An 11909-nucleotide genomic window follows, 5' to 3' on the forward strand; every position below is an offset into this window, starting at 1 on the left:
AAAGGATATATATATATATATATATATATATGAACATTAATACATGATCTGAGTCCATTTATTGTAGAAAGCTGTTTGCTGGCTAATTCAAACCAAGTAATGGAGAGTAAATGCCTCTGCACATCACATCAGGCATTTCTTCTGAAAAAATGTACTCATATTCAGTTCATGATGTTTACACATCAACTCTGAAACTGTAAAACATTCTACTTTGTCAGAGCAACTTTGTTCAGGCATTTTCTACCTTTTTTTTAACCGACAAAAGCACAGGAAAGGCGAACTCTACATTCATGAATGAACTTCAGCTGACGGGGAGAAATTAGAATTTTTGAAGTGACATGCCGTGTAGCGCTGTGTTTGTATGCCACACTGCCATCAACTACATCCCTGTAATTGGGCAGTTATAGGACTGTAATAAAATTATGTAATAATAAATGTCACATTTAGTTGTTATAAGGTTAAAAGTTATGTTAGCGCTCAGAGCAGGGTTGCGAAAGTATTTTGTGAGAATTTAACTGAGTTTGGCAAAGCTTTCAAACCAGATATTTGCAACACTTTTTGAATGGGGTAGAGTTATCTGCACTGACCCTTTCACACTCACAGATCACAGATTTTCAAGTCACTTTTACAGTGTGAAAAGGGTAGAAAGAGACTGTGAAAGGGAGAATGTGAGAGACTGGGTGTGTGAAGTGAAGGAGCTGACATTTATTATTAAACAGTCATCTTTCCCCCAAATCACTTCTGCAACGCCGTGCCTCTGATCTCTTTCACCTCTGCTTATTATCCCTCTCGCCTTCTTTATTTTACCACTGTTGTTTCCAAATTCAAACATCATTATTAGCCCAATGACAGATAGCAGCTACAGAAATGTAATTTGGACCTCTGGTTTAGAGCTAGGTCCCCCAAGGCAGGTAGCTATGTCCCATGAGAAACATTAAGCGCCATGTTCCTCCATGTCTACCACTCTGTCTACTTGGTGCTCATAAAGGGCCATCTCTGCCTCCCTCTGGCCTCCCTCCTGAACTCAACTTCTCTGCCTGGGATAACGTGCCCATTTGTAATGACCCGTGTATATAATCTGGCAGTTACATACTACATACATTACATACTGGACTGAAGTGAAAGAGCAAGTAGACAGAAATGCATCTAGGATCCTATTGACTACAATTTAAAGAAGGGGTCAACAAAGATGGCCCTCAATAATAAACTATGATATATGGGGTAGCATATCTACATGACCTCAAGTCCCTTGTAGATGCAGTGAATCACTTTGCTGCCCGAATGTTCATTCATCCTGTATATAAACTATCCAGAGAGATTACCTGTGTGGATAACTTGATGCATATGACCCCCCATCTTCACAATAAGTGTGACCTCTGTGACATCTAGCAATCTTCATTTGCCATTTAATAAATCGTACTGTGGATAAAACAAGTCTAACAATGCTGAGACATTTTTTCCAACATGTGCATACATCCTTTGACTATTGTACTAGCTTTTGTTCAGTCAATCACTTTACAACTCTAAAGGGACATTTTTCACTTCATAAGCTCTAATAGATAAACCCAATTATACACATTCTGCAAATATGTATGCAGAAACACGGGCCATTGTTACAATGTATGCCTTTTTTACAGCACCACAGTGGGGGAACAGTGCTATCCTTCAGTGAGGTGCACACAGTTTAGAGAGAACACTGGTGGAAGTGGGGGTGGGGGGATCAATATGTTTTGCAGGCATTTGTTCAAAGGCAGATACTAAGGAGTGAATGTCTCAAATCAAACTACTCCACCTCTTTTCTTGCCAGCCCATGTTTCTGTTGTTTGTTTACTTTTTGACAGTCCCTGAGTTTATTTTGTATTTTCAACCGTCACATTTCATATCTGCATATACTTTCCTGTGGAAATGGTGTTCAGGCTTCAGAGGCTGTTTGCTGGTTGTTATTCAGCGTCTCTCTTTCCCCGCTCCCTGCTCCAGCACTCATTTGCCATGCCGTTTCATCCCCTCCCCTCATACTGCCGAGCACCGTTTGAGCTTTTTAAATCAGGGTTAGGCTTCTGTTCAATCCATTTCAAAATGTCCACAAATGTCCTCTGGTTTGCAGGGCTGGTGAAAGGAAGGTGAGGAAAAGAGTGACTGAGAGGATGGCACATTAGTGACAGTTACAGGGTTTTAATGCTCCCAGTGAACATTTTTTTTGTTCATTAATGTGCAAAGTAACAATGGAAAAAATGTTCTAGCTCTGGGCATTAGTGAGAACCATCCGATTCATCTAGATTCAAGTTTATGCTACTGGAGTATTTCACACTGAATGACACAGGTTACAGGTGACACGGCTTTTGTCAAGTTCTCTGTCCTTAATCCAAAATGCTTAACATTTCCTTTACAAAACCTAAAAGCACTGTTGTTGCTGAGAAGGCATAGTTTGGAAAAATGGGTAGCTCTGTAGTCTGTAATACTAAGAGCTATGATGAAATGACATGAGGAGGTACTTAAAGCATTGGTCAATGATAAATAGCTCATCATATCTGCTAGAAAGAGAGCCACTGGTTTCAAACATCAATATGAAAGTTTTATAATATTATTATAGATTAAGAAACACTGTATAAACTCACAATTCGAGGAATACCAAAATGTAACCCTTTATTCAACCAAGCATTTTTTATTTGTTTTTTTCTTCCCAGGATCATTTACATAACTTCTTGACTGTTTAACTAATGGTTGGTGTGTGTTTTTAATATTACTCAGCATTTTTTGTTGTCAACAAGATATAGTGTGAGTCAAGCGTGCATTTGTGGGTGAAGTATAACTGTATATATTGAGCATATAAGTACTATTAAGTAAATTGATGATGTTGTCCTTTCTGTTTTGGCAGGGTTGTTCACTCATATCCTATTGGATGAGGCGGCCCAGGCCATGGAGTGTGAAACCATCATGCCTTTTGCTCTAGCTAGCAAGACCACCCGCATCGTGCTGGCTGGAGACCATATGCAGGTAAGTACAAAGAGTTCAATGTATACTTTGTTTAAACAGCAAGTTTTTCCAGGGAAAAAAATGCAGCATTTCTAAGCTTATTTGTGGATTACCAGATAGTGTAAATGCACATTACATGGTCTTTGGCTCATTGAAGACTTTCCTTTCTATCCTAAAATAAATCAGAAGAATACTTGGATGCAAAGCTGTCAAGTAGAAGTAATAACTTCATTTGCACTTGGATTAGACTCCGCTCTTCCGTACTTCAGATACAAAAGAACAGACAGCCGGCACTGCCAAGCTGTGGCTCTGGAGACCACTTCAGCCACCGATAACACAAATATAAACTCACATCAGTCAAGCTTTCTAAGCCAACACAAGGAATTAAAACCTTATTTCCTCCTCTCCTGGTTTTAGACACAGGCACAGGATTACCAGTAGGCAGTGGATGAAGACGAGGCATGAGTCTACCATGCTATAGTTGCTTTAATTATTTGATCTCTCTCTGCTATTCCTTGGTGCGAAAAAAAAAAAGAAACTGATCAAAACACAATGTCCACCTGTGTATCCATTCATCTCAGTCACTTCGTCTCATGCTTTTCTCCTACCACCCTTCTATCCTTTATAAGCACTTAGTCACTCCAAGGAAGGGAAGTGGTCCAAGGAAGGATGTTGCCCTTTTCTATTTCTCCATCTCCTTACTCTTTCCAGTCTGCTGGTAGAGCCAGATAAATAGTCAATGAAGGCTAAGGCCTCTATTGATTGTTTGCTTTCTTATTGACTGTGTGAGTCCTTATTAAAGCAAGCTGACCCTCTCTGACTGTCAGGCTTAAATTAGGATTCAAACTAAAGATAAATTGCTGTCTTGTACATGGCAGTGGTCAAAAGGTAAATTAGTCTGTGTGTATTTGTGTGGGTGTGCACAGTTTTGCAAATGTGTAACCTTATTTATAGCAAAGCCTATTGTTGATGATGGTCACAAATCTTGCTCACTACCGTTGGACCAAAGGAAAATTCTTACTGAAATAGTTTACACCGTTTCAGCTATTGGAGGAGTTAGTGATTCATGCTTGATTTATTCACTTACTTGAATTATTACTTACGAAATAAGAGCTATTCTGCCCTGGCTTGCAAGCAGTGCCATTTTGGCACAGATCTGTAAGACTGGCTACTAAATATATACTCCAACAAAATCAAAAAATTCCACTATAATCATTTTGACTCAAGTACTGCTTGTTTAATGGCATACACACCAGATGGAAAAGCTTGCAGTTCACCAAAACAAGAAAAGTTCTCAAATCAGTTTAAGAAAGAAAGCTACAAGGCCAAATTTGATAACATTTGTAGTATCATAATAGAACCTTCCAAAAAAACCCTGAAACTAAACTGGGAACTAAAAGCATTAGAATTTCCAACTTATCTGAATTTCTGTATAGATTAGGCACGTAAGACTGCTGTACACAAGCTGAAGAAGGGATTGTATTCTACTATCCTGTCAAAGCAGCTGACATGCCTGGGACATTTTGTTCAAATCATTTTGGAAGCGTACATGAGATTGCAAGCACATGACATTCTTGTAGACTTCAGACTGTCTTGTGCTTTATATGCCATGGAGTGCCTTTTTTTCATTTCAAGCACTACATGTGTTTTCATGTGATTAGCATAACTTCAATCAGAGGTGAAACAGAGTAATCAAGGAAATCACTGGATGCAGTATTGGGTTAAAAATGAAAAACGTGCCAATCATTTGGTTTGAAACTGCTTGGTTAGACTCTGAACAGATTGAGTATACCAAATTGAAATGCATAGTTGAATAGAAAGTAAATGTGATGATGTGAGAGAATGGTAAACTACGTTGTCATGCTTTGAAACCAACTTTGCTTTCCATCTCTCCTGCCTCTCTCACTCTCACTGTCCCTCGGTTTGCAGCTCAGTCCATTTGTGTACAGCGAGTTTGCGCGGGAGCGTAACCTGCACGTGTCACTGCTGGATCGGCTGTATGAGCACTACCCCCCTGAATACCCATGTCGGATCCTCCTGTGTGAGAACTACCGTTCCCATGAAGCTATCATCAAGTAGGTGTGAGCCCTCAACACTGCCTTGTGTCGAAACCGTGGGAGGAGAGGCTGAAAAGGTGGAGAAAGTTGAGATGAGAGAAGAAAGGGGGGGTGGGAGGAGCAGGTCAGGGGGAACAGGGAAAACAGGTGAAGAACTGACAGTCTTGGGTTGTGCAGAGAGGAAAGTGAGTCGGGCTACGTGGGTTACTGGTGAAACGTTAAATATGAACTCCACTTTGAATGCTTCACAGACATGAAGGAAGGTTTATACTACTTTTACCATACTTTTCTTTTCAATACAATTCTACATGGGTCACCCAAGTTATTTTACCTTTTCAAGTGGATGCAGATGCACCTACTGTGTTTGACAGTGCACTATGTTGCTGGGTGGAGCTGCAAAAGAACACACACACACACACGCACAAAACCAGCACCCTCAGCAGCACATAGTAGTTCTCGAGTTTTGAGAAGATCCATTTGAGTTTTTTAGTCATCAGGCTTGCTGCAATTTCTGAACCCTAAAATATTTTAGTTTTGAATGGTCAATAATTTCTGATTAATATCCTTGCATAAACATAGTCTATTCTCATTTCCCCCTCTTTTTGCTTTCCTTTTCTTCTTCCACCCCACCCCCTTCTCGTCTTCCTACAGCTACACATCAGAATTATTTTATGATGGGAAGTTAATGGCAAGTGGGAAGCAGCCCTCCCATAAGGACTTCTACCCTCTGACCTTCTTCACAGCCAGGGGAGAAGATGTCCAGGAGAAGAACAGCACTGCCTATTACAACAATGCAGAGGTATGGGGAAGAATAATATTTTATATTATTTAATATTTTTTTATATTATTCATTAGGGCTGTCCCGACTAAAGTTTTTCCCAGTCAACCAGTAGTTGTTAATTCCAGCCAAAACTTTAGTCCTTTAAAAAAATATATTTGAACAGCTGTCTGTTAAATGCTAACAGAAAGGCGGTAATGATTTTGAATATGTCAGCAGCCAGGAGACTGAACATTAATTTATTTCAACACAGTATAATATCACTAAGTCCCGTCATTCAAAATGGGACTGTAAGCTAGTGGCAGGCAGTCAGCAACTCATACAGTTAGCACATGCAGCAGTGCTGTACTACAAGAGAAAGGTTCCTTGCTGCAACAGTCCCCTAATACTTTTGTCCCAGCTCCTGTTTGACACAGTTTACTCAGCCATTAGGGGACAGGCCTAAAATGTACACAAAGAAAGTAGTGTGGTAATGATTTACAAACACAAAGAGAGAAAAGGCATTGGGGTACTATTGGGTGGCATTGGAGATGGTGTTTGTAAGTATTATGAACCAGGGCTCGTGTTTAACAAAATGTCATTAGGACAAATAGTCAAATAGGAATTTGTGTTAATATGTACTCACCATGCTCGAAATTAAATGTTACATTTTGAAATAGATCGATTCCTAATTGATAAGAAATGCAATTACAGGCATCATGCATTGTAAAACATTTGGTAAAATTGCTAACTACATAAACAAATACCTTTTTATTTAATTATTTCCCAGTCCTGCGCCATGGAGCTAATGTATTACTTTATTTCACTAAATCACAATCGTGATAATTCAATACTAATTTCCTAAATACACGTTTGACATTTAGAACTAAACTATAATATGAATTAGATCTGCTCTCTCCCTCTGGGAAGGGGACGCTTATCAAAGCCTAAAAACATGATTAATGTGAAGTTAATCAGCGTGAACTACTCCCACATATTGATTCAGTTTTGTAATTGATGATGACATGCACTGTATCTAATTGGAAATAAACAAAAGCTGCACTCTTTGCACTGTGAGCATCAACATTACGAACATGTTCATATTTTGATTATATTAAACATCTAAAACTAACACTTCATCATCAGACCGAGCCTGTCAGGGCTGTCATGTATGCTAGTTACCCCTCCTGTTTCTCACACATTGAAAAGTTGATAATGGATTTCTTTTTGCAGTTTAATCCACCTGAGAACACACTGTCATCTTCAGTCTACATTGTAGTTGATTTCCATTGCTGTCTCTACGATTGTGTATGTGCATATATCACCACAGCTGCATCTCTCAGTTTCTGCGATCTATAACGATGACGATAGGACAGTCTAAAAGTGATGAAGATTGCCTTATCCGAATTGCACCCCCTCTGCGGCAACAGTGTGTTAAATAATGAAGCTAACAGTTCTTATGAAAACGTTTAAAAAAAAAACTGAGCATATGAATTAACACTGCAGAAAAACTTAAAATTTGAGTGAAAAAACACATTATACATATAATATATAAATAATTGGGCCTCAGATAGTTTCAATAATAATATATGTTTGAAATTGATTTTTTTCTTTGACATATTAAGTTTCAAATTATTAGCATTATTGCATGGTTGTTAGGCTGTAGATCCACGTATATAAATATATTTTCTATAAATAATTCAGGGATTTGATTGAAGTGAATGATTATCAGCACTGTTTACTTCGCCTCATCACCATAAGTTGGAACACTCACTGTCTTATCATAATTGAATATGAAACCCATGAACTTAATTAGGAGACCAACCAAGAGCTACAGTTGACACCATGATGTGAGATTAATTTAGTCTGTTTGATTGGTCCCTCTATAGAGTCACTTGATTGTGGTCATTGGCTGTGCCTGACCCCTGACCCTTTGTTGACATGTTCCAGCCAATTAAACCATGGATGCTTCTTGGTTTTGCTCCCAAACTGTCAGCGGTGCCAAATGAATTACCTCTCGTCTCTGATACAGCACTCATGTCAAATCGTTAACACCATTATCATAATCTTCCAAAATCAAAATGCATTGAGTAAAGCTTGTCCAATTGTCTTGTGTGTGTGCGAGTCTTTGATGGGCTTTACTTCAAGTGGAAGACAATATTTCTATGTCATGCCTAAGCTCCGAACAGGAATGGAAAAAGTGTTTGTATGACAAATTGCTTTAATAACTAATACCAAGACTGTTTAATGTGCTAACATGCGACTGAGGTATGATATTATGTATATTGCTCATTCAGTTTACTAAAAATGTTATTTTTCATTTAGCAATGCATTGTGATCTAGTGCTGACATGGAATACCTTGCCTTTCTGGAAAGCTCAAAGCCTTTTTTCTCAGCGGTTAAACAACACATCCATTTTCATCAAGCCATAGCTTCTTTTATTTAGGGGGTTGACATTGACGCCTCAGTGACATACAGCACATAAAGCCTCCTTTGTTCTTCAAATATTTTGTCTCCCACTGTTGCTTTTTTTACCTGGGTGGAAAATATCCCTTAGTCCCTGACTTCTCAAAGTTCTTATCAGATCGCGTGTGTGTGGGGACAGTGTGAAGAGAGCGTGCATTTCAGGCTTGTTATTACCTCGTTCTCTCGTCCATCCATCTCCTCAGGTGTTTGAGATTGTGGAGCGGGTGGAGGAGTTGCGCAAGAAGTGGCCAGTGGCCTGGGGCAAGCTGGATGAGGGCAGCATCGGAGTGGTGTCGCCATACGCTGACCAGGTGTTCCGCATTCGTGCCGAACTCCGAAAGAAGAGAATGCATGAGGTCAGCGTGGAAAGGGTGCTCAATGTCCAAGGTGAGAAAAACTATTAACCAGCATGCTCATGCTTTATATCAGTAATGAGGAATTGCATGTGTGTAGTTGCTGGCTCAAACACTGAAACTAGTGATGCATTAATATACCAGTAAAATGATATCTTGAGATTTAAATTGCCTTGTTGGTATCCTGCAGGCACAACTGACAAAACATTATTCATGGCCAAAGTATTTTTTTTTTTTTTACTGTTAATTTGATGGTGAAGCTGCTATGGTCATGCAATTAAAACAGTAGTTACAGACAAACAAAAAACAACATTTTATTCCCCAAGTGTCTCATTAATATTTCTCCATGAAGCTTGTCTCACACATGTCTGTGTGCAATGTCCATCCTCGGTCAAAGTGATGCTTAAAATGAGAGCTACATTACCCTAAAGACAAAACCCTACCATCTTCCACTGCAGTTATCAGTGTTCACATTGCCCTTCATCCTCCAGTCCTAGTATAAGGAGAATATAAGTAAGGGTTTCTTTCCGCAATCTCTCGTCTGCTTCAGTCTCATGAAGTTCCCACTTGTATTGCATCCAGCTGCTTTCCACAGGTCATTAACTTCCTCATTAATCACACATAAAACGTGTAGACACATACACACAAACAGGAAAAGTGTACGCTGCTTAAAACTTAGAATTTAACACACACTCAGATTATGTTCGTTAATGTGTTCATTAGTCATCTAGTTTTTTCTATTTGAGTGGTTTCAGTGTCCATTGATATCAAATATCATTGAGGCTAGCAAGTTCGTCCAAGAGTTTAGTTCTCATTCATTGCAAAAACCATAACATAACCTGTGTTAAGTAGTGAAATAGAAAAGTTCAAGTTTAAACGAAAGATTCTAAGATGGTGCTTTGCTTCTTCTAAATGTTTTATCTGTAAAAACTTCATAATACATAATTGTTTGCAGGCAAACAGTTCCGCGTGCTGTTCCTCAGCACGGTGCGGACGCGGCATACCTGCAAGCACAAGCAGACGGCCATCAAACGTAAAGAGCAGCTAGTTGAGGACTCAACAGAGGACCTCGACTATGGATTCCTCTCCAACTACAAGCTACTCAACACGGCCATCACAAGAGCCCAGTCCCTGGTTGCAGTTGTGGGAGACCCCATAGCACTGTGCTCTGTTGGACGCTGCAGGTAAAGACAGGCTTCTTTGGCTGAAGCCTTCAATACTGTAACATAGCAGATCTGTTTATAAAGTAATGGTTCAGTTATAGTGAATGACTTGTAATGTGGTAGATCTACAGGATCACCCAAAAGGAACACCGAACTTCACTAATGACTGATGTTATTTGTACTTTTGTGTCATGTGACATGTGGACACCTGTTTATTTTACTGTTTATATAGCTATGAGGGGAGAAGTAGCTATGAGGGGAGAAGTAGCTACGAGGGGAGAAGTAGCTACAAGGCCTGTCTCTATTTCAATCTCTTTAACTCATTCACTCTTAAACCCCCTTCCCCACCTTCAATTTCCATAGCAACTGTCTGTTGTGGTTTGTTTGCAAATGTCAGCATGCAGAGATGGAGCAATTAAACTCATGTGTCAAAAATGGACACATTGTTTGTCCAGCATTAAACCTCCTCTCAAGAATGAAAGATTTTCTTTCTTTCTTTTTTCTAACATCTGTGTTGTGGATCACTTTCAAGCCAGCTGATTATGGGATAATAAGCTGCACTTTACTAAAGGACCCCTACCTCCACATTTGAATGTTTTACAACTAAAAAGAGCATGCTATTATTTATCATGCAGATCTTGAGGATTAGTATGCCACAAATGTAAGCACACTAATAATGTGGGTTTTCCTCCCACTCTTATATTACTACTCCTGTATGAGGGACAGTTATTCTTTTAAACATGACTTTCTATTGTTTTAAATGTTCACAGATCCCGTTTTGGTGAGAATGATTTGGTTGTTTTGTATGACAGCTCATTTATTGACAATCTGATGAGAGATAATTGTTGTGCTCTTTGTTCATTTTTGTATTCTTGCTGCTCCTGTCTTGCCTCCTAGCTGTAATTTTTTTTCCCCTTCAGTGTGCTTCATCTTTTTGTTGATTTTCCCTTTCCTCATTTTCCCTCCCCTCACCACTTTACACCTGCTTTACGCATTCTTTTTCCACTTTTGTTTTATACAGACTTGATCTTTTATATTCAACCCCCAAGGAGTAATTTGGTACACTGCTAGCAGGAAAAAAGAAAAGAAATGATCCAATAAACACTCAATTCAAACATGGAGAGATTAAGGAGAATAGAAGTAAAACTTCTCACCGTTTGTTGTTTCCTCTCTTTGCCCCTTTCCAGAAAATTCTGGGAGCACTTTGTGTCCATCTGCCACGAAAACTCAAGCCTACATGGCATCACATTTGAGCAGATCAAGGCTCAGCTGGAGGCACTGGAGCTCAAGAAGACCTATGTCCTGAATCCATTGGCCCCGGAGTTCATCCCCCGTGCCCTCAGGCCCCTGCAAGGGCACCACTCTTCTTCGCAGGCCCTCCATCCCCACCATCATCCACATCCTCAACAGGCACAACCCGCCTCCAACAAGCAGGGTCCGCAGCAGCAGCAGCAGCAACAGCAGCAGTCACCCCCTAAAGTAAGGTTTTCAAGATGGTCCTTACAAATCTTGACACTAAACTGTAGAAATTACAAAAAAAGATGCAAAAATGGCTGATTCTGACAAACAATGATGTTTGTATCTATTTTTTCTTCTGTAAATACTGAAAATAACAATTTAGAGTTTGCACACATAAGGAGGGGAAGAAACAAGAAAGAAGGTTAGAGGACATTTGAAAAGCTGAAGTGTTGTAGGGTTTTCCACATTCATATAATATATTTGATAGCCACTTATTAGTTTTTAGAAAAGTTAACAAATTATCAAGAATAAATTGAGTGCTTCTTGTTTTCATAGAGGAAGAATGATAAAAGCTTGGCACATGCTGGCACAAAGCACATATCTATTAAAATTACTCCGTTTAATTTTCACCACAGGAAATTACTTTATGGCCATTCATTTTAGACCCAGAAAAACATCGGAGATAGGAAATTAGTATTGCAGGTTTGGCGGAAGGATGTGTTGCTTGATTGTTTAGCATGGGTTGAAATGTGTTTGTGTGTCTGTCTTTCTGTCCTCCCTGCCTGCCCTGAGGTAAAGGTTAACGAAATCACCACAGCTGCCAACCTGCTGCCATCACCCACTGAGCCTAATGAGCCGCAGCTCCGCAGCATCAGTCGGCTTCACACACACACACACACAC

The 11909-nt window shown here is 39.5% G+C and overlaps 1 protein-coding gene across 1 annotated transcript in view; it reads left to right on the plus strand.

Moving 5' to 3' along the window:
* Window positions 1-11909, plus strand: part of helz (helicase with zinc finger) — a 48405-nt gene that overhangs the window by 23106 nt on the left and 13390 nt on the right. The window contains 6 exon segments of the mRNA XM_035659427.1: window positions 2876-2994; window positions 4903-5048; window positions 5682-5829; window positions 8457-8640; window positions 9562-9790; window positions 10957-11248. Coding sequence (XP_035515320.1) covers window positions 2876-2994; window positions 4903-5048; window positions 5682-5829; window positions 8457-8640; window positions 9562-9790; window positions 10957-11248 — 1118 coding nt within the window.

This window comes from Morone saxatilis, unplaced genomic scaffold (assembly GCF_004916995.1).
Source record: "Morone saxatilis isolate NCDOM2014 unplaced genomic scaffold, NCSU_SB_2.0 Contig17, whole genome shotgun sequence".
NCBI classification, from domain to species: Eukaryota; Metazoa; Chordata; class Actinopteri; family Moronidae; genus Morone; species Morone saxatilis.